The sequence below is a fragment of the Hyperolius riggenbachi genome, chromosome 10, assembly GCF_040937935.1.
Source record: "Hyperolius riggenbachi isolate aHypRig1 chromosome 10, aHypRig1.pri, whole genome shotgun sequence".
Classification (NCBI taxonomy): domain Eukaryota; kingdom Metazoa; phylum Chordata; class Amphibia; order Anura; family Hyperoliidae; genus Hyperolius; species Hyperolius riggenbachi.
This window is the reverse complement of record NC_090655.1, coordinates 243,020,649-243,048,044: the sequence shown is the minus strand read 5'-3', so window position 1 is coordinate 243,048,044 and position 27,396 is coordinate 243,020,649. Positions and strand designations below refer to the sequence as shown.

The 27,396-nt window shown below is 48.1% G+C and overlaps 1 protein-coding gene across 3 annotated transcripts; it reads right to left on the bottom strand.

The window, feature by feature from the left end:
• Positions 1-1,916: 1,916 nt before the first annotated feature.
• Positions 1,917-16,038, bottom strand: LOC137536511 (zinc finger protein with KRAB and SCAN domains 1-like). 3 transcript variants are annotated; one of them, XR_011024572.1, is made up of 4 exons: positions 15,971-16,038; positions 10,307-10,952; positions 2,621-3,924; positions 1,917-2,530 (listed from the first exon to the last, which is right to left on the bottom strand). XR_011024572.1 is itself a non-coding variant. In XM_068258724.1 (3 exons), exons 2-3 carry the CDS (start codon positions 10,866-10,868, stop codon positions 3,098-3,100), a joined length of 1,389 nt encoding a protein of 462 aa, XP_068114825.1. In that variant the 5' UTR covers positions 10,869-10,952; positions 15,971-16,038; the 3' UTR covers positions 1,917-3,097. The 3 variants fall into 3 exon arrangements, 2 of the variants coding, with proteins under 2 accessions (XP_068114825.1, XP_068114826.1); XM_068258724.1 differs by having other exon boundaries at positions 1,917-3,924; XM_068258725.1 differs by having other exon boundaries at positions 1,917-3,921.
• Between the last annotated feature and the right edge of the window lie 11,358 nt (positions 16,039-27,396).

The following is a 27,396-nucleotide window of genomic DNA, read 5'->3' as shown; positions in this document are numbered from 1 at the left end:
CATTACTAAATTTACATCGCGCGCACAGTTCCACGCGCAAAACTTTGCACGCGCACCGCGAAAACAGCGCACCCGATGCGCCTATAAGGTCGCATTGGGTGAGACCTTAATGTCGCACCATGTGACGTTAAAGTCGCACCCAATTCGATCTTATAGGCGCATCAACACATCGTTTGTCGCACCGCGATGCGACATTTCGCGCACACAAAGTTTTCAGTGTGGGACTTTGCGCGCGATGTAAATTTAGTAAACGGTACTAACCCAGTTAGCACCCTAGTTATCACGCCCAAAGTCTTTAGGCGTGCTAACTGGGTTAGCACCGTTTACTGAATCAAGCCCTATGCATTAGCACGGCATTGTGAATCAACCCCATATGTGGCCTCCTTTTGCAGAAAAGTTTATCTCCTGAAAGCATAATTGGCATTGGGAAGTAAAGAAACCCCTACCCCCTCCCCCCCCCCCCAATTGGGGGAAACTCACCAGATCCAAGTACTCAAGAGCCCATTCACGCATGCAAGACACTCTTGATGACCTCCAACCGTAGCGAGCCAAGCCCTCTCCTTTCAATCTACCTGGGTTCTCCTCACACTGATTACTCCTCGAATTGAAAGGACACCCTCGGATAAAAGTGCTTGTATAGTGTAAAACCATTTATTTGAAAGTCCATCAAAAACAATGTTGTGCAAGTTTTAAAAGCAGGCACACCGAAGGAAGTTTCCGACAGCTGGTGGGGATCTGCTGCACCCGGGATGCAGCTCCACAGTCATACAAATACTGTATTGCTGTACCTCTTTGGCTGACTCGGTGTGCTGCTTTCAATACTTGCAGGGGTTGCTTTACTCCCCACTGCCTATTATGCTTTTGGATGATAAACCTTTCTGCAAAAGGAGACCTCGTCTGGTGTGATGCTTCTATTGCGCTTAGTGATTAGTGATTGTGATTTACACTCTGATTGGTTCTCCAAAATGCACTTTGCTACTTATGGATTTTTTTTTTATTTTTGGTTCTAGGCAGTAAAATTGCTGCAAAATGGGATGGTGTTTATAGCAATATCTAGGGTGGTGGTGGTGGTGGGGGGGAGGTATGTGGCCACATATTAGGGTGAAAGGGGGACGGAAGGGAAGAGGGACCAGCTGGGGGACACAGGACACACAGTAACTATAGATCTTATACCTGCACCTCTCCCAATCTCCCTTCATCTTAATGACATAAAACAGGAAAAAAAAGCTGAGGAAGGTGAATTTATTTTTATTGATAACAGTGACTGTATCTGAACGGTATAAAAGGAAGATAGTAAACAATTCAAAATACTGGACCCTTAATAATAATAATGGACCCTTCCATTCACACCTGGCGCAGATGGTTGGGTGCGGTCTGTGCCGGGAATCTAGTGTGTGTATAGCAGCCCCTAATCTCCCGTAGTGCCTCAGCCATTGTTCTCTTAATCACCCCGGATGCTTGGTCAGCCCCCCCCCCCCCCCCCTCCATAACAACAGAAAACGTTGCTAGCCTAAAAGCTAGTGCCCTATCTGTCTCTGGAGCAAGTCCCAATCCCTGCCTGGTGACAGGCCTGATGTGTGTACGAGGCTTCTGTGACCACAGATAAGGTTTCAGTATAAAGAGGACTATGGGCTCAATTCACAAAAGAGCACTGCTGCAGAAGCGCAAGTTAAAAAGAACCTTGGAACGCTATACACGCTACGCGTAGTCATGCAGCACAGCGTGCCTTCCTTAGTTACGTGTGCTGCTTACATAGCAACACATGCTCCATTAAATGTCAGCCACTGTTGTGAACTATTGCGACCGTGTACTTCACTAGTGCAGCCACTACTATGTTAATTAACATAGTTACTATCATATTAACTATCTTAGTTACTATGATAGTAGCTATGTTAATTAACATAGTAGCAGCCGCGCTAGTGTAGTATCGCGGTCCCGATACTTCGCAACAGGCAGCAGTTAAAGAAGCGCGCATTGCTATGTAAGCAACGCGTGTAACTAAGGAAGGCACGCTGCGCTGCATGACTACGCGTAGCGTGTATAGAGTGTTTAAATTGCGCTTCTGCAGCAGTGCTCTTTTGTGAATCAAGCCCTATGTTAGTGTAGAGGAAGTCTAGGTGAGTAGAATTCTGCAGCCTGGACTTACAAATAAACAAATACATATTTTTTTTACTACAATCTGTAAGCAGAATACATAAGGGAACACACAAGATAAAATAAAAAAAAGTTTACAAGGAGAAATGATCGCTTCACACACACAATGCCAATTCATAAATACATAAACAAGTGGTGCAAATGTTGAACATGTTGTTTGTGTTGAAGGCCTTTTTTCTCTGTGAAATATTTCCTAAAGTCAAAAGAGGAAAGAGGGTGCCTTCTGCCTCTCTTGTGACTTATCATGCATTGCAGGACTTTCTTTTTTTTCTTGACCCAGGAGTTGAACTCATGACCTCATGCTTTACAGACAGACGCCGTACCACTGGACCAACTCAGCTGGCTGACTATTTTTTTCAAAGAAACATTTCTCAGTCTGGACAACAAAAACGAAGCTGAGTGAGTTTTCTAGCATCCAAACAGATTTAATTGTTGATTATAATTATAATATTTGAACCCGACCTACTCAGAAAAGGATGCTATCTTGTGTGAACTCTCTCTGTGTACACGCAAGTTTCCTTTCTGACTGAAGCATTGCCCACATTCTGAACAGGAAAAAGGTCGCTCACCCGTGTGAATTTTCTGGTGTCTATGAAGGTCTGATTTTTGATTGAAACATTTCCCACACTCTGAACAGGGTAAAGGCTGCTCTCCTGAGTGGCTTCTCTGATGTACAAGAAGGTATCTTTTGTGTTTGAAACATTTACAGCACTCTGAACAGGGAAATGGACGCTCGCCTGTGTGACTTCTCCCGTGAGTCCGAAGATCTGACAGCTGACTGAAACATTTCCCACACTCTGTACAGGGGAAAGGACGCACGTCTGCATGCATTTTCTGATGCGCAAAAAGGTGATATTTTAGTTTAAAATGTTTTCCACAGTCAGTACAAAGGAAAGGCCGCTCTCCCGTGTGAATTTTCTGATGTAGAAAAAGGTTTCCTTTGTCAGCAAAGAACAAAGAAACAGATGCTGCACAGTGGCAGTTCTTTCTTGTAGAAAAAGGTTTCCATTTTTACAGAGCCACTTCCCACACTCTGGACAGGACATTGACTTCTCACCATTGAGCTGCTTACAAGGATTTCTTTTTGTGAAAAGTATTTATTGCATCTGGGACAAAAGAATGCCCTCTCACTGGTGTGAACTCGCTGGTGACTGATAAGTTCTGTGCTTGTTTTGAAGGATTTGTCACACTTATAGCAAGGATGGGACCTCTCGCCACTGTGGACTCTCTGGTGGACAATGAGTTTAGACTTTGCAGTGAATGATTTGCCACACTCAGAACACTCGAAGGGCCTCTCACCGGTGTGAACTCTCTTGTGTATAACAAGTTCTGACTTACATCTAAAACGTTTCCCACACTCTGAACATGACAGTTGAGGCTTTAGTGAGTGCCTCCTCTGGTGCACAGCAAGAGCTGCCTCAGATTTACAGCATTTGCTGCATTCAGGACATGGAAATCTCTGATTGTCTCCATGTGTGGTGCTATCTGATGTATCACAAGAAGATTTCTCCAGATTATATGGATCTGTTGCTGTACTGGCTCTGTAATATGAAGGATGGATATCTGAGGTGGCAGCTTGTGATTTCCCATAAGTCTCCTCACCATTAGAGGGAGCCGCTCCTTTATCTGCCCCATAACCTCTGTGATGGGCGTTTCCAGTATTCGGGTTTTCCCCTGGAGAACATTGTGTGACACCGTTATCTTCTGCAGTGTCACCGGGATGTGACATAAGACATCCCTCCGAGGTCTCCCCGATATTGTGTCCTCCTGCTGGAGAGAATGTAACACACATGTTACTGTTTCATGTGCTGCAGTCTGAGGTCACGTATGGTGGCCTAGTAGCTAACAGTTTCCAGGGCTAAATTAGGCACAAAACAGCTGTCATTTTAAAGAGAAACCGTGACCAAGAATTGAACTTCATCCCAATCAGTAGCTGAAACCCCCTTTTACATAAGAAATCTATTCCTTTTCACAAACAGATCATCAGGGGCCTCTGTATGGCTGATATTGTGGTGAAACCCCTCCCACAGGAAACTGTGAGGACCATGGTCCTGGCAGTTTCCTGCCTGTGAACCTCGTTGCAGTGTGGGAAATAGCTGTTTACAGCTGCTTCCAACTGCCAAAGAAAGAAAGCAGCAGCTACTTCCACTGACATCACCTGCCAGCAGTAAAAATGTCACCATTTGATAAATGTCAGAATGGAAACCAGGGAGAGGAAATATTTTACAATGGGCAAACACTGACTAAATCATTTATACATAATTATTGAAAAAATGAAGCACTTTTTAACTACATTACTTTCACTGGAGTTCCTTATGCCCCACCTACCAGTTCTTGCCACACCCCAAGCCATGCACACCTGAAAAAGTGGATTTCTTTTTTCATGAGAACATTCACTATGAAACGGATTCAATCCAGCTTCACCAACATGTTTCATAGGTTAACAATTCTGCCTCCTCTGGTCAAAATGAGAACTACATGGTGTATTTACTGGCTTCAATATTTTCGCCTATCATTCTGACACAAGGAGGAGAGATTGCTGACTCTTGGAATGCATTGCCCTTTAAAGTGAACCTCCGGACTAAAAACTGACTCAGCAGCACTGAAAAGGCCTGGTGGTTCTTTAACAGTTTCACAGCATCAGAACTTTTTTTCTCTTATACAAGCCTCATTTTTAGCTGCACAGAAGAAAACTGCCCGGGCTTTTTTCCCCTGATGCTGTGCAAAGCATGATGGGATTTCTGATTTTGTTGTTCTCGTTCAGCTGTTTTGGTGCTATTTTTTTTTTTACATTTTGAATTTGACATTTGAAGCCTAGCGTGTGCAGCTGGGAGGGGTGATCAGGACACAGGACAGTTGGAACTGTGTCTCCTGCTCCCTGTCACCTCCTTTCCACCAAAAAGATGGCTGCCCCCATGACAAAGATGGCAGCCCCCATGAATCACAAACATTTGCCTGTTCCTTTAAAACAGGGTGGGTAAGAGATTATATTACCTATCTATTCTAATTAACATAACTAATGTAACTTGATGACAGTATGTTTGTTTAGGCTGAACTTCCCCTTAAAGAAGAACTGTAGTGAAAATAACTTAAAGAAAAAAATGCTTAGATTTTACAATATTCACTTATAAATGATTTACTCAGTGTTTTCCCGCTGTAAAATCTTTCCTTGCCCTGATTTACATTCTGGAATTTATCACAGGTGGTCCCAGCTTTAGTCTTGTCAGGTGATCTCTGTGCGTACAGCTGTCAGTAACAAACATTCTGCAGAGAGAGATATTCCTTGCTTGGAAACAGACATCATTTCCCACAATGCAATGAGGTTAACAAGCAGCAAACTGACATCACACTGTGGGAGGGGTTTCACCACAATATAAGTCACACAGACCCTCAATTTGAGAAAAGGTAAAGATTTCTCATGGGAAAAGGGGGGGGGGGGGGTTATCAGCTACTAACTGGGATGAAGTTCAATCCTGAGTTAAACTGCCTCTTTAACTTTTGGTGCTTTACCAACTGGATTGGGCCAGGGTTCTTCTCATCTGCCCTGTGATTGGTTAGACCTATGTCTTGTACAAGGGCATAACTATAAACCATGGGGCTCCCCTGCAAAAATGACACAGGGCCCCCATGTAATACCCTCCCCACTTCTCCACATAACAACTGTTGGCAGAATAACGTATCTCACGTATCCCACTATAATAGGGGTCTCAAACTCGCGGCCCGCGGGCCATTTGCGGCCCTCGATACAATATTTTGTGGCCCTCGCCGGCAAAAGCTTCCTTCTAGTTCGCTTCAGTGCTCCCAAGTAATCCGCCACATCCCAGCCACTAAACGAAGGCTGCAGAGCCCCCAAATCGCCCGGGGGGCAATTTGTCGGCATTTCCTGGAAGGGGCAGAGCTTTCAGCTTCAGCTCTGCCCCCCCTGACGTCAATCGCCGCACAGATCGCCGCCTCTCCCTGCCCCTCTCTGTGAAGGAAGAGTGAGAGGGGCGGGCAGAGGCAGCGATGCGCCGCGATTGTGAAATTCTTTATGCGGCCCAGCCTCATCCTGACTTTGCCTCCTGCGGCCCCCCAGGTAAATTGAGTTTGAGACCCCTGCACTATAACAACATGGGCAATATAAACTTTAGTCTAAGGACTAAGGGGGCTCACTTCTCTCCCTGAATAGCAGAGCGGCACAGCAGAACACAAATACCTACTCCAGCGAAATGTCCTCTGCTCCTCGTTGCTGCAACCACAGTGTGCAGCAGTGTTCATATATAAGGCTCCCTGTGCAAGTGATGTAACACAGAGAAACACTACTGCACACTGGCCGTCTGCAGTGATGATGAGATGAGAAGACCCAGCGCTGGAGGAGGTAACTGTGCTCCAATACACCCCTCTGCTATTCACATGGGGGGAGGAGAGTCCTCATCGCCCCCTCCTGTTCCCCACAATGGGGGTTATAGTTGCACCATTGATCTTGGACCTGCTTCTTTTCTGGGCTTTTCAGTTCAGGGCAGGGCCGGATTTGGACATTTTACTGCCCAAGGCCCACTGTCAACAACTTCGCCCCTGGGAGGAGCACAACACTGAATGGGTGGAGCACAAGACCAGTGCTCCACTGCTCGCCCCTTAGGAAGCAAGGCAGCCACGGACTGGGTTTTTGACTGCTGCAATTTACATGTCTGGCAGTTAAACTGCATTAGTGTGCCTGCCCGCTGCCTGCCCCTTGCTTCCTGGTGCCCTAGGCCATGGACTATGCGGCCTTGCCTGAAATCTGGCCATGGTTCAGGGTCTCTGTACCGGTTCAGGGTCTCGGTACCAGTTCAGGGTCTCGGTACCAGTTCAGGGTCTCGGTACCAGTTCAGGGTCGCTGTAAGGCAACTTGAAAACCCCAAGGATAATGGTTTAGGGGACCCTTGGTTGGGGACTCTACAATTCTAATTAATTAGTGGGACTATTGTAGTGTGGTGGAAAAGAAGGGGATTTCATCTTTATCGGGTCACAAAAACAACAGCCTTGGAATCTGGGATTGTTTTGGTAGGGTGAAACCTGTGTCTGCATTGCAGGCAATTATTCCCTGGGCAAGGTTTCCAGGGTAGCTATATTTATAATTAAAGGACCACTCAAGCAAAAAAAGTAAGCCGTTAAATGTGACAAGTGTTCCCTTGTTTCTTCCAAGTGCCCAGGAGCACTCACAGTGGCTTTAGTGCAGGAAAGTGTGCCTAGGTCCTCACCCCAGTACCAAGGGGTCACAACATAGAATCTCGCCAAAGGACCGGCACCACTCGATGTATTTAGAAGCTCTTTATAAATTTTTTTATATAAAATTTATTGGCATCAATATGATAGCAACGACAGACGCTGTTTCGGCCCCCATGGGCCTTTATCAAGTTGCACAGGATCATCCACAGGATCCGATGATCCTGTGCAACTTGATAAAGGCCCATGGGGGCCGAAACAGCGTCTGTCGTTGCTATCATATTGATGCCAATAAATTTATAAAGAGCTTCTAAATACATCGAGTGGTGCCGGTCCTTTGGCGAGATTAAGTGTTCCCTTTGTTGTAATAATCTTACCTCCAGCGATGCATCTGTCCCCACCAGCAGATCTCTGCGTCCTGGCTCCTCCAGGTTAGCACAGCTCTCACATGTGTACCGCGACCCCTGTGTCCATAGCAACGAGGGCGGGCGCATGCATCCTGTTTCTTGTAAGGGATGGACGTGGCTGGAAAAGCGTCCATCCTGTGTTGCTAGGAGATGGGCGCATGTGTCTACGCACCCATCCTTTGCTCTCAGGCGCCGATGTGTAGTGTCAGTTGACACATTTAATCAGCTGATACTTAAGGTCCGCACACACGCCGGACTGGAGGCAACGACGGGTCCGTCGTCACCTCCCGCTGGGTGGGCGTTCCAACGACAGTCCGGCGTGTGTACGCACTGTCGGCGGACTGATACGGCTGCTTCAGAAACAGCCGTATCAGTCCGCCAACAGTGCGTACACACGCCGGACTGTCGTTGGAACGCCCACCCAGCGGGAGGTGACGACGGACCCGTCGTTGCCTCCAGTACGGCGTGTGTACGGACCTTTAAGGTGGGTACACACGTCAGATAAAAGTCTTTGGAAAATGAAAGATCACAGACCAATTTTACCCCCTTCCATGTAGTATGAGAGCCATACTCTACACAGTCTATTCTATTGAGCTGAACTCCCAATCAGATAAAAACCTTTGGAAGATGCTGGACACAAAGATGCTGTACACATTCAACAGATCAGTATCTGCAAAAGATCAGTTCCTGCAAAAGATCCGTTCCTGCAAAATGTATTCATAGTCTATGATATCTGCAGATCTCGTACACACATTGTTTAACGGACAATCATCTGCAGATCAGATCCACCAGGATGGATCTTCAGATCGACAGATAATTGTCTGATCTGCAGATAATTGTCCGTTAAACAAGGTGTGTATGAGATCTGCAGATATCATAGACTATCAATGCATTTTGCAGGAACGGATCTTTTGCAGGAACTGATCTTTTGCAGATACTGATCTGTTGAATGTGTACAGCATCTTTGTGTGCAGCATCTTGCAAAGATTTTTATCTGATTTGGAGTTCAGCTCCCTAGAATAGACTGTGAAGGTATGGCTCTCATACTACATGGAAGGGGGTAAAATTGGTCTGTGATCTTTTTATCTGATGTGTGTACCCACCTTTAGGCAGGTCTGTTGTTACTGCTACTGATTGGTGCTGTGCATGTGTGGACGGCCACAGATTGGAGGATGCCTGATAAATATACCTGCTGTGTCAACTGTGCAAGTTGCCCGTGATAGCTTTAGCTAGTCTAGCTGCTGAGTGTGTGATCCTTCCTGGAACCTTTGCTATACTGTTTGATCTTTGGATTTTGACCTCTGCCTGATTATTTGACTATCCCTGTTTGCTGGCTGGACCGACCTACTGCCTGTTTCTCTTGTTTGCTGCCTGGACTGACCTTGGATACCCTTTGATCCTGCTTCTGCCTTATCCTTCCGTACTGCGACTCTCCGATATTTGTGTATGACCTCGGATTGTTCCTGGACTTGCCTAAAGTATTACTGTACCTCTGTTTGGTCTTGGCGATCTATTTTATCCGCCCTGCATTCAGCTCCACTACCTTGCACCCTAAAGACCTGGATGTAAACGAAATTGGGTATGTGTTGTCTCTCACCTCCCGTTCAAGTGGGGACCCGGGACACAAGGCAAAAACGGCAGTGATAGATTGGGGCATTGGAACGGATTTGTGGGTGAATAGGTTGCCAGACTTTACACTTGTCTCATTTCAACAAACAAAATTTGCTTGCTCATAAAACAGCGTTAATATTACCATGCACGCACAGCGCACTGCAATATTACCATTACTTACTTGCGTAAGTACGGCAAGATACGTTAGTAGAGTATCCAGCGGTACTCGTGCTCCAGTAACCCATGCATTACCAGTGTGAGTTTATTAACACTCACAAGAATGTTTAAAAAACCATGATATAACATTTCAAATGCAGACACTGTATATGCATCAAGGAGTTCTTAAAGAGACACTGAAGCGAAAAAAAAAAGGATGATATTATGATTTGTATGTGTAGTACAGCTAAGAAATAAAACATTAAGATCAGATACATCAGTCTAATTGTTTCCAGTACAGGAAGAGTTGAGAAACTCCAGTTGTTATCTCTATGCAAAAAAGCTATTAAGCTCTCCGACTAACTTAGTCGTGGAGAGGGCTGTTATCTGACTTTTATTATCTCAACTGTAATTGAACTGTTTACTTTTTCTCTGCTAGAGGAGAGGTCATTACTTCACAGACTGCTCTGAAAGACTCATTTTGAATGCTGAGTGTTGTGTAATCTGCACATATTATAGAATAATGCAATGTTAGAAAAAACACTATATACCTGAAAATAAAAATATGGGAATATTTTCTTTGCTGCTAATCTTCTAGTAATTATTCATAGTACACAACCAATTCATTATATCATGTATTTTTATCAGTGTCTCTTTAACATGACAATTCCATTACAAGAGGCACTTGGTAAACATCACACTGAGTTAAAGAAATGGACCTTTCATTTGGTGTGCAGTTTCTTCACCTCATTTATTAGCCTAATACCATATTGAGGAAAGGAGGCTGACCTTACCTGTGTATTCATCTGAAGAACATCCTTCATCTTCAGTTGTCCTCATCAGGTTTCCCTTCTCCATAAGCTGCTGATCAATCCTCACATACATCTCTTCTTCCTTTTTAAGGAGAACATTCAATTCACCTGCCTCTGTACACAGATCATCACTCTTCACGTATGTCTCTTCTTCCTCTTTACTTGACCTCATCATGTCACCCTCCTTCATAGACTGCTGATCACTCCTCACATATGTCTCTTCTTCTTCCTCTTTAATTGTCCTCATCATGCCACATTTCTCCATAGACTGCTGATCACCCCTCACATAGGTCTCTTCTTCCTCTTTAATTGTCCTCATCATGTCACCCTTCTCCATAGACTGCTGATCACCCCTCACATAGGTATCTTCTTCCTCTTTAATTGTCCTCATCATGTCACCCTTCTCCATAGACTGCTGATCACCCCTCACATAGGTCTCTTGTTCTTCCTCTTTAATTGTCCTCATCATGACACCCTCCTCCATAGTCTGCTGATCACTCCTCACACATGTCTTTTCTTGTTCCTCTTTAATTGTCCCCAACATGTCACGATCCACCAGTCTGCTGATCACTCCTCACATATGCTTCTTCTTTTCTTGGTCTGTAACCTTGACATAATCATATTCTACCTAAACCCCAAAAATGACATAAAATTACAGAATAAGCTGATTTTTAGTATAGAGCTACACATATGTAAGTAGTATTTAGAGTCACTTTTGAATTCTACACAAGCACTTTTTCTCCTCTCCTGATCAGCTGCAGACAGTGACCTTCCCTCCCGGGTGCTGTATACTATCCTGTTGCAGCTGTCAGGCAAACATGCTGTAGTGTGGGGGAGGCTACCAACAGGCTATTCCACCCCTTATTCCCAGAATGGCGTCACCTGTGGAGATGGACTATTCCACAGTCTGACGCCGTCAGTATGTTCAGGGGACGGCATCTTTCAGGTAAATAAGAAAAAATGGCACAAGTAATTACCAGCAGTGTCTTTTATAAATATTGTTAGGCAATAATGTTGATTACTTTGATAGTTTTCCTTTACTCCTCCTCAGTGATGCTACAGAAGGCAATATCCATGTCCTACAGCAGTGGTCGCTGCACCTGATGTGGACATTGTCACACGCCTCCTAGTGGCCGGTCCGCACAATGCCTTCCGATCTGTTTCAGCACACAGACCATCCAATCTCATGGACGCAATCGATGAGCTGAAACTGCTGGAATTTTGGCAGCAGACAGACTAGGAGGAGGTGTGCGAACTATAAAACACAAAATACTTGGCTGCCACCATCTCTGTTTCAATGGGAAGAGAAGTCCAATCTGACTTATACTAATACCTGCGAATATAACGGTTAAAACCCACCCTATTCTGGGTAATAACAACACTTCTCAGAAGCAAATCTTCAGAATGCTAGGATTCGTTCTGTGTGGCTGAATAGTAGGTTTAGCTGAGAAATAAATGACTTGAGTTTTTTTATTATTAATGCAATATAAATAATTAATATACACAGAAAACCATTAAAATCAACAATTATAGAGACAATAGTAGCGCAGTATAAAAAGAAAACAAGAGGTAAGCGAATTCTTACGTTCAGGTGAAAATGTCCTTTTGGGAGAGCACGTTAAGTTCCTTTGTTTCCGGATCATAGTCCAGACAAAATGGCCGCTAGCTCAGTCCTCAGGCCAGCAGCAGGTTTTCGTAACGATGGAATATGGAGGACTGGGGAGGAGCCTGTGTCGAGTTCGTTTGAATGACCCACATTTTTGGGTGGGGTCTCAGGTTCAGCCCAGGGGCTGGACAGGGTGCGATTAACCTTCTGGGTGGGACATTTGTGTCCACCAAATATGGCATTTTTCATATCTCAGCTTCCCGCACACACATAACAGTCACAGATTCAGAATCCTCAGAATATGACAGTTCATATGACATCAAACTTGGTTGGTGTCGCATGTTCTGGCACGAAGAAGCTGAATACCTCGGGTTCTGGGGATGTCCGTGCCACCAATTTAATATTAAAAATTTCACTAGACCCAGACCAGCAGAATGATATAATTTTCATACCTCTCATATAAACGGTATTCCTTAAACAAGCTAAAATCATATACTCCATGTATTCCTAAGGCTGGTTGCACAGCTCCGCTGTGTGTCTACCAGAGACCAAATTCTCAATAGGCCCCTGCTGTTAGCTTCCTGCATTCTCAAGTAGTTTAGGCCAAATTGTACTGAACCAGATAAGTTTCTTTGAACCAGGTAATTGAATTCAAACCCTGGCTTATCAGAGAGCAAATGTATCTCATGAATAGAAGCTCTGCAGCAGCTATGAAAGGGCGGAGACCCCAGGCTTGGCAGTCTGCTATCCCTAAACATAAAATTTTGATCTGGGTTAGTAACGTCAATCGGTGCAGAAAAGCAATTGCGTTTTCTCACGGCTCTTCTGTGGCAGACATGGCAGAGGTCACATGACTGCCTGTGATGTGGGAGTGGTCAGTCAGCCCTCTGTAAAATGGTAGGGGACTCTCATCCTTTTGTGGCACAGCAGTGGTTATTTCGCCTCCTGTGATATGACAGTTGTCACTTAGTCTCCTGTGACTTGGCAGCGATCAGTCAGCCTCCTGTGGCACAGATGGGAGCTTGTAACTGCAGCACCTGTAGGTCTGGCAGAAGAAAATGGTGGTGTCCATACAATCAGAAGGCTGGGATATAGCCCTCCGAAGGTGAGTATATGCCCCCCACCCCCAACAGTCTGCACTATTTGTGAACTTCCCTTGGGGGGGGGGGGGATATATAAACAAAAAAACTCCAAAAAACTTAGATACTTATCTCCTCGCCCATGCCACTACTTGCCGAGTCCCTCTTCTTGTTCACGGCTGTGCTCCCCTCTTGGTACTAGCGAGGTAGGCCAGAATATGGAGGAAAAAGCTGTGCACAAGTGGCTCAGCCTGAGTACACTGATCACATAGGGGGACACAAGAACAACTAATCATTATACTAGTCATGTAGGGGACACAGGAATAGCCAATTATTACACTGACCACTAAGGGGAACACAACAGGTGACATGGGAGCAGCCAATCATTACATTGACCACGTAAGGGGGGCACAGCAACAGCGTATTGCTTTTCCTGTGTCCCTCTATATCAGTGCTGTCCAACTGGTGGCCCGCGGGCCGCATCTGGCCCGCCAAGCCTTCAGCTGCGGCCCCCTGCTGTGCCAGTGTTAGCCCACGAGTCCCCAGCGCTGAGGGGACTTTTTTTTTTACGTTTCCCCCATACCTCGGCTATAATGTAATAACATCCCACTCCGCTCCCCTCGTTCCCCCTTGCTGCTACCACCTCTCAGATCGGCGGCGGGCAGTACATAGGAAGGAACCAGCCACACCGACGCACAGCAGCCGCACGGGGGACTTTAAATGCTGGATGTGACCGGTGATGTCACTTCCTGCATTTAAATTCACCGCGCGGCTGCCGTGCGCTGGTGTGGCTGGTTGCTATCTCCTGCCCGGTCCGATCTGAGAGGTGAGGCGGCGGCAGCAAGGGGGAACGAGGGGAGGGGAGGGGAGCGGAGCTGGAAATATTACATTATAACCGCCAATCTGACGGCGTTTTGTGGGGACATCTGCAGCCAACCTGCGTGCATTTTGTGGGGACATCTGCAGCCAACCTGCGTGCGTTTTGTGGGGACATCTGCAGCCAACCTGCGTGCGTTTTGTGGGGACCTCTGCAGCCAACCTGCGTGCGTTTTGTGGGGACCTCTGCAGCCAACTTGCGTGCGTTTTGTGGGGACCTCTGCAGCCAACCTGCGTGCATTTTGTGGGGACATCTGCAGTCAACCTGAGTGCATTTTGTGGGGACATCTGCAGCCAACCTGCGTGCATTTTGTGGGGACATCTGCAGCCAACCTGCGTGCGTTTTGTGGGGACCTCTGCAGCCAACTTGCGTGCGTTTTGTGGGGACATCTGCAGCCAACCTGAGTGCATTTTGTGGGGACATCTGCAGCCAACCTGAGTGCATTTTGTGGGGACATCTGCAGTCAACCTGAGTGCATTTTGTGGGGACATCTGCAGCCAACCTGCGTGCATTTTGTGGGGACATCTGCAGCCAACCTGCGTGCATTTTGTGGGGACATCTGCAGCCAACCTGCGTGCATTTTGTGGGGACATCTGCAGCCAACCTGAGTGCATTTTGTGGGGACATCTGCAGCCAACCTGAGTGCATTTTGTGAAGACATCTGCAGCCAACCTGAGTGCATTTTGTGGGGACATCTGCAGCCAACCTGAGTGCATTTTGTGAGGACATCTGCAGCCAACCTGCAGCCATTTTGTGGGGACATCTGCAGCCAACCGGCGTGCATTTTGTGGGGACATCTGCAGCCAACCGGCGTGCATTTTGTGGGGACATCTGCAGCCAACCGGCATGCATTTTGTGGGGACATCTGCAGCCAACCTGCGTGCATTTTGTGGGGACATCTGCAGCCAACCTGCGTGCATTTTGTGGGGACATCTGCAGCCAACCTGAGTGCATTTTGTGGGGACATCTGCAGCCAACCTGAGTGCATTTTGTGGGGACATCTGCAGCCAACCTGAGTGCATTTTGTGGGGACATCTGCAGCCAACCTGAGTGCATTTTGTGGGGACATCTGCAGCCAACCTGAGTGCATTTTGTGGGGACATCTGCAGCCAACCTGAGTGCATTTTGTGGGGACATCTGCAGCCAACCTGCGTGCATTTTGTGGGGACATTCTGCAGCCAACCTGCGTGCATTTTGTGGGGACATTCTGCAGCCAACCTGCGTGCATTTTGTGGGGACATCTGCAGCCAACCTGCGTGCATTTTGTGGGGACATCTGCAGCCAACCTGCGTGCATTTTGTGGGGACATCTGCAGCCAACCTGCGTGCATTTTGTGGGGACATCTGCAGCCAACCTGCGTGCATTTTGTGGGGACATCTGCAGCCAACCTGCGTGCATTTTGTGGGGACATCTGCAGCCAACCTGCGTGCATTTTGTGGGGACATCTGCAGCCAACCTGCGTGTCTTTTGTGGGGACATCTGCAGCCAACCTGCGTGCGTTTTGTGGGGACATCTTCAGCCAACCTGCGTGCATTTTGTGGGGACATCTGCAGCCAACCTGCGTGCATTTTGTGGGGACATCTGCAGCCAACCTGCGTGCATTTTGTGGGGACATCTGCAGCCAACCTGCGTGCATTTTGTGGGGACATCTGCAGCCAACCTGCGTGCATTTTGTGGGGACATCTGCAGCCAACCTGCGTGCATTTTGTGGGGACATTTGCAGCCAACCTGCGTGCATTTTGTGGGGACATTTGCAGCCAACCTGCGTGCATTTTGTGGGGACATCTGCAGCCAACCTGCGTGCATTTTTAGGGGACATCTGCAGCCAACCTGAGTGCATTTTGTGGGGAAACTGCTGCTATTCCCCCCGGGGTGGGGGGCTCTACCATGTGGCCTGTAAAAAAACGGCCCTCCATGCTAACGAAGTTGGACAGCACTGCTCTATAATCATGGTCAGTTTAGGCTCAGCACTATTGCGCTCATATTCGAAGGTGAGTGTGAGCAGGAGGTTAGGGTGATGCAGGGATCCTCAGGACTAGCCAGAGGCTTCTCTCTAAAATATATATCAATGTAATGCTTCTTACCTCCCGTGCTGCCACTCCTAGGAATATCCTCTCTATTTCCTCCCACTTCACCTCTAAATAGGAAGTTCCCGTCTGTAGTAATAGTATCCACATTTTCCTACCGCCTCTTCTGCAGCTTGCTATTTGTCAGCTACAAGCAAGGTCACCATCTTGTGGTGAAGAGGGGAATTGCAGCTTTGGTTGCAGTATATAGTGCTGTCACTGTGTTCCCTTCTGCTTTGCCCAGCTATCAGACCGGCAGCTTCCAGACTGGACTGTACTTGCATGGTAGGTAGGAGTAATAAGAAGCACAAGAAAAAACAATAGAGATTTGAAAATGGCAATATTAGAGTCTTTTGCCATGTTTTTTTGAACACAAAAAAATAAATAAAAGTTACATGCTTACCTATGCAGAGAGAAGGCTCTAGATCAGCGCTGGGAGGCTACGTTCCATGGGCTGTATTCGGCCCGCAGGCGCTTTTAATCCAGCTTGCCACTGGGCGGCCAGATTCCTCTCCTCCCTCCCTCCATGCAGATTCCTCAGCGCGGGCACTATGAGTTGGTAAACGCTCACCTAATCTCCACTTCCTGTGCCACGTTTAGGGAGGCTCATTCCGATTCCGCGGAACGGAAAATTCTGCATTTCCGATCGGAAATCACATTTTTGCATCGTAATGCGGTATGCAGAAATTAGTGTGCAGAATATGGAAATCGTGGAAATTTCCGCTACACCGATAATCGGTAATTTTAAGCCAATCAGAGGATGAGGACTAGTGTTGGGCGAACAGTGTTCGCCACTGTTCGGGTTCTGCAGAACATCACCCTGTTCGGGTGATGTTCGTTCGGCCACATGGCCGAACTAAGAGCGCATGGCCGAACGTTCCCCGAACGTTCTGCTAGCGCTGTGATTGGCCGAACGGGTCACGTGGTTCGGACCCGAACGCGCTCTGATTGGCCGAACTGTCACGTGGTTCGGGTAAATAAATACCCGAACCACGTCATATTTCCGCCATTTGTCTGTGGGTTTAGCTTTGGGTAGGCAGGCAGGGTAGTTCGCGCTCCAGCCACGCTAGCCAGGGTCCCCCCAGTCATTGTGTCGCTGCTGGGAATAGTAGTACACCGCTCGCTCAGCATTCTGTTTACTGCCACTCTGTGTACCTCGCTCAGCCACACTATATAGCATTCTGTTTACTGTTCTGTGTCTGCTGGGAATAGTAGTACACCGCTCGCTCAGCCACACTATATAGCATTCTGTTTACTGCCACTCTGTGTACCTCGCTCAGCCACACTATATAGCATTCTGTTTACTGTTCTGTGTCTGCTGGGAATAGTAGTACACCGCTCGCTCAGCCACACTATATAGCATTCTGTTTACTGCCACTCTGTGTACCTCACTCAGCCACACTATATAGCATTCTGTTTACTGCCACTCTGTGTCTGCTGGGAATAGTAGTACACCGCTCACCCGCCACTGTATAGCATTGTGCTCTGTGTCGCTGCTGGGAATAGTGGTACACCGCTCACCCGCCACTGTATAGCATTGTGCTCTGTGTCGCTGCTGGGAATAGTGGTACACCGCTCACCCGCCACTGTATAGCATTGTGCTCTGTGTCGCTGCTGGGAATAGTGGTACACCGCTCACCCGCCACTATATAGCATTGTGCTCTGTGTCGCTGCTGGGAATAGTGGTACACCGCTCACCCGTCACTGTATAGCATTGTGCTCTGTGTCGCTGCTGGGAATAGTGGTACACCGCTCAGCCACACTATATAGCATTCTGTTTACTGTTCTGTGTCTGCTGGGAATAGTAGTACACCGCTCGCTCAGCCACACTATATAGCATTCTGTTTACTGCCACTCTGTGTACCTCGCTCAGCCACACTATATAGCATTCTGTTTACTGCCACTCTGTGTCTTCTGGGAATAGTAGTACACCGCTCACCCGCCACTGTATAGCATTGTGCTCTGTGTCACTGCTGGGAATAGTGGTACACCGCTCACCCGCCACTGTATAGCATTGTGCTCTGTGTCGCTGCTGGGAATAGTGGTACACCGCTCACCCGCCACTGTATAGCATTGTGCTCTGTGTTGCTGCTGGGAATAGTGGTACACCGCTCACCCGCCACTGTATAGCATTGTGCTGTGTGTCGCTGCTGGGAATAGTGGTACACCGCTCAGCCACACTATATAGCATTCTGTTTACTGTTCTGTGTCTGCTGGGAATAGTAGTACACCGCTCGCTCAGCCACACTATATAGCATTCTGTTTACTGCCACTCTGTGTACCTCGCTCAGCCACACTATATAGCATTCTGTTTACTGTTCTGTGTCTGCTGGGAATAGTAGTACACCGCTCGCTCAGCCACACTATATAGCATTCTGTTTACTGCCACTCTGTGTACCTCGCTCAGCCACACTATATAGCATTCTGTTTACTGCCACTCTGTGTCTGCTGGGAATAGTAGTACACCGCTCACCCGCCACTGTATAGCATTGTGCTCTGTGTCGCTGCTGGGAATAGTGGTACACCGCTCACCCGCCACTGTATAGCATTGTGCTCTGTGTCGCTGCTGGGAATAGTGGTACACCGCTCACCCACCACTGTATAGCATTGTGCTCTGTGTCGCTGCTGGGAATAGTGGTACACCGCTCACCCGCCACTGTATAGCATTGTGCTCTGTGTCGCTGCTGGGAATAGTGGTACACCGCTCACCCGCCACTGTATAGCATTGTGCTCTGTGTCGCTGCTGGGAATAGTGGTACACCGCTCAGCCACACTATATAGCATTCTGTTTACTGTTCTGTGTCTGCTGGGAATAGTAGTACACCGCTCGCTCAGCCACACTATATAGCATTCTGTTTACTGCCACTCTGTGTACCTCGCTCAGCCACACTATATAGCATTCTGTTTACTGCCACTCTCTGTCTTCTGGGAATAGTAGTACACCGCTCACCCGCCACTGTATAGCATTGTGCTCTGTGTCGCTGCTGGGAATAGTGGTACACCGCTCACCCGCCACTGTATAGCATTGTGCTCTGTGTCGCTGCTGGGAATAGTGGTACACCGCTCAGCCACACTATATAGCATCCTGTTTACTGTTCTGTGTCTGCTGGGAATAGTAGTACACCACTCGCTCAGCCACACTATATAGCATTCTGTTTACTGCCACTCTGTGTACCTCGCTCAGCCACACTATATAGCATTCTGTTTACTGTTCTGTGTCTGCTGGGAATAGTAGTACACCGCTCGCTCAGCCACACTATATAGCATTCTGTTTACTGTTCTGTGTCTGCTGGGAATAGTAGTACACCGCTCGCTCAGCCACACTATATAGCATTCTGTTTACTGCCACTCTGTGTACCTCGCTCAGCCACACTATATAGCATTCTGTTTACTGCCACTCTGTGTCTGCTGGGAATAGTAGTACACCGCTCACCCGCCACTGTATAGCATTGTGCTCTGTGTCGCTGCTGGGAATAGTGGTACACCGCTCACCCGCTACTGTATAGCATTGTGCTCTGTGTCGCTGCTGGGATTAGTGGTACTGTATAGCATTTCTGTACTGCCACTGTACTGCTGCCAGTCAGCGTGTACTGTAAGGATAAGTGAAATGAGGAAGAAATCCGGTGAAAGAGGGAGGGGCAAGGGAAGAGGTGTTTCCCCTGACGGTTCACGTACAGGCCACAGGGGAGCACCCAAGAAAACCCACTCAATACCGCCCATGTTGTCCAGGACAACAACCCTCACAAATCCAAAAGAACAGGACCAGATAATTACTTGGATGACCTCTCAAGCGTCCAGCAGTGGGTTAAGCAGCACCAGCACATCACGCACGAGGTCCGAGTCCTCAGCCAGTTACAAGGAGCCAGTGGGCACAAAGCTGACACAACCGGCAGCGACACCACGCACACAACTGCCAGATAACCAGTCCGATGAATTACCTCAGGACACAATGGGGTATTCGCAGGAGCTATTCCCAGCCCAACAAACTTCCACCTTTCAAAGGTCAATGGAGGAACAGCCAGAAATGTTGTGCCTGGATTCACAACCATTAACTGTGGGAAATGCACCGCACACTGAGTCCGAGGAGGACTCGGAAACCCAAATCCCAGAGCAAGTTGGGCAGGAGGGGTTGCAATTGCAGGAGGTCGGCCGACAAGATCTGGAAGACGACGTTGGAGTGAGCTGCGCAGAGGTTGTTCTGGGGAGCTCTACTCCACGGCGCTGGCCCCCCACAATGACATATGATGAGTTTCAGGAGATGGAAGAGGAGGGTATGGACAATGTGGACAGAGACCCAGATTTTGTTTGTGAACGAGAACATCGCCGTCGTAGCAGCAGCACAGATGAGTCTGTTGAAGAACCCACTGCTGCACGAGTTCGCCTTGTGCCACAAGGTAGGCGGCGCGCAATTTCAGGCACCACAAGCGTGGAAGTTCAAGTGAGAGGCAAAAGAGGAGCAAACAGAAATCGCCAGCAAGGCAGGTGCTCCAAAGTCTGGGCTTTCTTTGAAGACTGCACTGAGGATGTTACCATGGCGATTTGCAAGGTGTGCAAGACCCGCCTGAGCAGAGGGAAAAGTATTAACAACCTCTCCACCACCAGCATGAGCCGCCACATGCTATCCAAATATCCCACTCTGTGGGCAAACGCGGCAGGACAGGGTACCAGCAACACTGCCTCCCTTGGGTTCACCAGACTCACCACCAGACCCGCCTCAGCAGCAGCAGTAGACCAGCCATTGCGTGGTTCACAACATTCACAAACATCAGACGCTGACACTGTCACTTTCCGGAGTAGTGCTCTTGAGGTCTCCCAGTGTTCATCAAACACAACAACCAACAGCCCTTCCGTGTGCAGCGCTACGGTTCAGTTGTCTGTGTCGGAGATGTTTGAGCGCAAGAGGAAATTGCCAGCAAATGACCCCCGGGCCGTGGCAGTAACAGCCAGCATAGCCAAGCTTCTGGCCTGCGAAATGCTGCCATATCGAGTGGTGGAGACAAACAGCTTCAAGGGCATGATGTCAGTGGCCATCCCACGTTACGTGGTTCCCAGCCGCTACCACTTTGCGCGCCCTGCAGTGCCTGAGTTGCATGAGCACGTGGTCAGCAAAATAACCCGAAGCTTGAAGAATGCCGTTGCCTGCAAGGTTCACCTCACCACTGACACCTGGACGAGTGCGTTCGGCCAGGGTCGATACATCTTCCTTACCGCGCACTGGGTGAACCTTGTGGAGCCTGGCAGCGATTCCTCACCTGCTACGGCGCGGGTGTTGCCCACGCCGCAAACAGCTGCACCGCCGTCCCTCCCACTGGATAACAACAGCAGCACCTACCTCTCTGACTCCTTCTCCTCCAACGCATCTCAAAGCTGTACCTCATCCGGAAACGCTAACCCAGCAGCAGTAGGATCGTGGAAGCAGTGCAGCACAGCTGTTGGCATGCGTCAGCAAGCGTTGCTGAAGCTGATCTGCCTTGGGGATAAGCAGCACACAGGGGAGGAAATTTGGAAGGGAATAAAGGAACAGACGGATTTGTGGCTGGCACCGCTGGACCTGAAACCGGGCATGGTTGTGTGTGATAATGGGAGTAATCTCATTCGCGCTTTAAGGTTGGCTAAGCTGACACACATCCCTTGCCTGGCGCACGTGATGAACCTAGTAGTTCAGCGGTTCCTGAGGACATACCCAGGCGTGGCCGATCTTCTGTTGAAGGTGCGTCGAGTGGCCAAACATTGTAGAAATTCCAGTACTGCTTCGGGGGCACTCGCCAAGATGCAGGAGCGCTTCAATCTCCCCCACCATCGCTTGCTGTGTGATGTCCCTACGTGCTGGAATTCTACGCTGCACATGCTAGCCCGCTTTTGTGAGCAGAAGAGTGCAGTGGTCCAGCACATGACGGCGCAGTACCGAGGCGCATCCGGACAGCTGCCAAGCTTCTGTGGATCCGATTGGGCCAACATGTTGGACCTCTGCCAAGTCCTCCAAAATTTTGAGCAATCCACGTTGCTTGTGAGCAGTGACAACTCTTCAGTCAGCATTACCATACCACTGCTGTGTTTACTGAAGAGGTCAATGTTGAAAATCAAGGAAACAGCTGTCATGATGCAACTGGGGGAATCTGAAGGAGAAAACGATCAGCGTGATGGTACCAACCTCAGGCCATCCGCCTCAGGGACTGCTGGCCCCAGCAGCTATGACGAAGAAGAGGAGGAGGAACAGCTGGAGTTGGAGCAGGAATTTCATGCCACCACTGACGAGGGCCAGAGCGGTGCACGTTGGACTTCCACAATTCAGCGCGAATGGTCAGCAGAAGCAGACCAGGAGGAAGGTGACGACTATGATGCATCACAACAACTATCACAACGCTCACAAGAGGATGATGAGGATTCTGGTAGGCAGTGGCGTAGCTAAGGAGCTGTGGGCCCCGATGCAAGTTTTACACGGGCCCCCCCAAGCACTCTATACATAACAATTGATACGGTGCACCAAAACCTGCCAATGGAAACTACAGTGTCAGAGGTGCAAGAAGGGGATGGGGAACAGTTTGTTAATAATTACTACTATTCAAAGTATCTATAGAAGTGATTATTATGAACACAGGACCAATAGAGAGCTAATACTGTAGTTGAGGAAGGGCCCTTCGGGGCCCCTCTGGCCCAAGGGCCCCGATGCGGTCGCTACCTCTGCACCCCCTATTGCTACGCCCCTGCTGGTAGGACTCTGGCACACATGGCTCAATTCATGCTAGACTGCATTGAACGTGACCCACGCATTGTGCGCATTCTGGACAACACCAATTACTGGGTTTATACCCTTCTGGATCCACGGTACAAACACAATGTTCCAAAACTGCTTGAAGAAAGAGTCAGACAGGTCAAAATGGAAGAATACCAGCAGGCCCTTGTGGCGACTTTAGAGAGGAGATTGACATCCTCCCCCTCCTCTAGCCAGTTGTACGCCGACAGACTGACTTCCGCAAACCCAGGACGACCAGGAGGGCAGCAAACAACGCAAGCCGCAGCTAGTGCCCAAAAGGGAATGGTATCGGCAGTGTCCTTGGAGTGGGAAAATTTTCTGACACCCATGCAGCAGCAGCCCACTGAACAGCAAGCGTGCAGATCCACCTCCAACACCGATCGCCTGGAGAAGATGGTCAAGGACTACATGTCAGATGACGTAGCTGTGTCGAACAATCCATCTGCACCCTTCAACTATTGGGTATCGAAGCTAGACACCTGGCACGAACTGGCAATGTACGCAATAGAGGTGCTGGCTTGCCCGGCAGCCAGCGTTATGTCGGAACGCTGTTTCAGTGCTGCCGGAGGCATCGTCACAGATCGGCGTATCCGCCTCTCCACAGAAAATGCAGACCGTCTGACTTAAATTAAAATGAATCAATCCTGGATTGGAAATGACTACGCAACACTCCAGGACCCCAACCAAGTAACATGACCAATGAACATCTGGGATGGTGTAGCGTTTCCGGTCCCTGTTTATTGAACCTCTCATCTGTATTACATTTATGACTGCATGGTGGCAAAAAGCATTGCTGCTATATCCGCACGCTTTTTGTCCTCATGCAAGGCCTGGGTTGTTGTGTCTCAAAAAGCATGGCCTTCTCCTCCTGCGCCTCCTCCTGTTCCATCACGTCTGCTGCTGCTGGGTTAGCGTTGCCGCGTGGTCCCTGTTTATTGAACCACTTATCTTTATTACATTTATGACTGCATGGCGGTACAAAGCATGCTATCCGCACGCTTCTTGTCCTCATGCAAGGCCTGGGTTGTTGTGTCTCACAAAGCGTGGCCTTCTCCTCCTGCGCCTCCTCCTGTTCCATCACGTCTGCTGCTGCTGGGTTAGCGTTGCCGCGTGGTCCCTGTTTATTGAACCACTTATCTTTATTACATTTATGACTGCATGGCGGTACAAAGCATACTATCCGCACGCTTTTTGTCCTCATGCAAGGCCTGGGTTGTTGTGTCTCAAAAAGCATGGCCTTCTCCTCCTGCGCCTGCTCCTGTTCCATCACGTGTGCTGCTGCTGCTGCTGGGTTAGCATTGCCGGTCCCTGTTTATGGAACCTCTTATCTTTATTACATTTATGACTGCATGGCGGTACAAAGCATGCTATCCGCACGCTTCTTGTCCTCATGCAAGGCCTGGGTTGTTGTGTCTCACAAAGCGTGGCCTTCTCCTCCTGCGCCTCCTCCTGTTCCATCACGTCTGCTGCTGCTGGGTTAGCGTTGCCGCGTGGTCCCTGTTTATTGAACCACTTATCTTTATTACATTTATGACTGCATGGCGGTACAAAGCATGCTATCCGCACGCTTCTTGTCCTCATGCAAGGCCTGGGTTGTTGTGTCTCACAAAGCGTGGCCTTCTCCTCCTGCGCCTCCTCCTGTTCCATCACGTCTGCTGCTGCTGGGTTAGCGTTGCCGCGTGGTCCCTGTTTATTGAACCACTTATCTTTATTACATTTATGACTGCATGGCGGTACAAAGCATGCTATCCGCACGCTTCTTGTCCTCATGCAAGGCCTGGGTTGTTGTGTCTCAAAGCGTGGCCTTCTCCTCCTGCGCCTCCTCCTGTTCCATCACGTGTGCTGTTGCTGGTGCTGGGTTAGCGTTACCGGTCCCTTTTCGTGGAACCTCTTCTCTGTATTACATTTATGACTGCATGGCGAAAAAAAGCATGTTACCTGTGCAAAGAAACATGACATTTTCCACATTTAAAAGACAGTTTTTCCTTTGAAACTTTACAATCAATTTTCTCAAAAACTATAAGCTCTTTTTCAAATATTTTTTTTCCTCTTGTACCCACTCCCAAGGTGCACATACCCTGCTAATTTGGGGTATGTAGCATGTAAGGAAGCTTTACAAAGCACGAAAGTTCGGGTCCCCATTGACTTCCATTATGTTCGGAGTTCGGCGCGAACACCCGAACATCGCGGCGATGTTCGCGAACCCGAACATCTAGGTGTTCGCCCAACACTAATGAGGACTTGTATTGCGGTAAGCGGTAGCGGAAATTTCTGCGGAAATACGCTAAACCAATAGTTGGTAATTTTAAGCCAATCAGAAGACTCGGGATGAATCAGCCAATCAGAGATTGAGGATTTGTAGTGCAGTAAGCGGTAGCGGAAAATTCCGCAGAAATCCGCTATACTAATAGTCGTTAATTTTAAGTCAATCAGAAGACTCAGAATGAATAAGCCAATCAGAGAATGAGGATTTGTAGTGTGGTAAGCGGTAGGCAGAATTTTCCATGGAAATCGGAAATTCTCAGAAATCGGAATACCGTCAGAAAACTGCTAAATACCATCGGAACACAGCTGTAGCGGAAATCTGCATTGGCGGAAGGCAGAATTTCCGCTGAATTCCGACTATCCCTAGTCACGTCTCCATGGCAACAGTGCATCACGTGATATGTCATCAGGATGTGCCAGCATATTACACGCTGGCAAGTCATGATGGCGTGTCATGTGACATAATGTGAGCATGGAGACATTGGAAACAGAGATTAGGTGAGTGTTAATCAACTCATATTGCCCACTCACGACTCTGCATGGAGGGAGGGGCTTCTAAAGAAAGGAATGCGGCCCACAGCTGATGGCCCCAGGCCATGTAAACTTTGTCCAGCTCTATTCTAGATCCAATAGAGCAGCGATGGCGATCCTACGGCACGTGTGCCAGGCCCGGCACGCGCAGCCTCATCTGCAGGCACGCCATCACTGCTGCACTATGTCCCGGGAAATTTAACTGGCTGCGCTCCAGTTCATATCCACCACTCCAGCCTGCAGAGTCTTCCGGCAGGCAGAGCAGGGCTATGGGAAGATGGCGTCTAAAACCCTGTACTGGAGACTATTTGTGCCTCCAGTACAGGACTTCGGGTGCCATCTTCCCGTAGCCCTGCTATTGCATACAGCGCGGGAGACTGCAGGAGGATCGTCCAGGGAGCTGCGCGCCAGAGGCCGGCCGGGTTAGGAGACTTCTGTCAGGTGAGTAAATTCTTTTTTTTTTTTTTTTTTGCAGGTGAAAAGCTGCCTACATTGCGTTTATTTTCTGCTGAAAAGCTGCACTCATGGCGTTTATTTTCTGGTGAAATGCTTCCCTCATTGCGTTTATTTTCTGCTGAAAAGCTGCATTCATTGCGTTTATTTTCCGGTGAAAAGCTGCCCTCATTGCGTTTATTTTCTGCTGAAATGCTGCACTCATTGCGTTTATTTTTTGGTGAAAAGCTGCCCTCATTGCGTTTATTTTCTGGTGAAATGCTGCACTCATTGCGTTTATTTTCTGGTGAAAAGCTGCACTCATTGCGTTTATTTTCTGGTGAAATGCTGCCCTCATTGCATTTATTTTCTGCTGAAAAGCTGCACTCATTGCGTTTATTTTCTGGTCAAATGCTGCACTCATTGCGTTTATATTTTGGTGAAAAGCTGCCCTCACTGCGTTTTTTTTCTGGTGAAATGCTGCACTCATTGGGCTCGATTCACAAAGCGGTGATAACCCAGTTATCACGCCTAAAAGACTTTAGGCGTGATAACCATTGCACCACGCTGGTGAAAAGCCCCTTATCATGCCTAAACTCAGTTTAGGCGTGATAAGTTTAGGCGTGATAAGTTTAGGCGTGATAAGTTTAAATAAGTTTAGATCGCGCGCAAAGTCCTGCGTGCAAAGCAGCGCCATTAAACTCTATGCGACGTTTCGCGCGCACCAGACTTTGCTAGCTCAAAACTTTTGATCAGCTTTGCACTGCGGTGCTAACCCAGTTGGTGCTATAGTTATCACGCCTAAACTTATCACGCTTAAACTGAGTTTAGGTGTGATAATGGGCTTTTCACCAGCGTGCTAACAGTGTGCACCGCTTTGTGAATCAAGCCCATTGCGTTTATTTTCTGCTGAAATGCTGCACTCATTGCGTTTATTTTCTGGTGAAAAGCTGCCCTCATTGCGTTTATTTTCTGGTGAAATGATGCACTCATTGCGTTTATTTTCTGCTGAAAAGCTGCACTCATTGCGTTTATTTTCTGGTGAAATGCTGCACTCATGGGGCCTGATTCACAAAGCGGTGCTAACAGTTAGCACCGTGGTGAAAAGCCCTTTATCACGCCTAAACTCTGTTTAGGCATGATAAGTTTAGGTGTGATAAGTTTAGGTGTGATAAGTTTTTAGGTGTGATAAGTTTAAGTACCAACTGGGCTAGCACCGCAGTGCACAGCTGATCAAAAGTTTTGCGCTAGCAAAGTCTGGTGCACTTTGCATAGAGTTTAATGGCGCTGCTTTGCGTGCGGGACTTTGCGTGCGATCTAAACTTATCTAAACTTAGCATGCCTAAACTTATCATGCCTAAACTTATCATGCCTAAACTGAGTTTAGGCATGATAAAAATGGTTATCACGCCTAAAGTCTTTAACTGGGTTATCACCACTTTGTGAATCGAACCCATGCTGT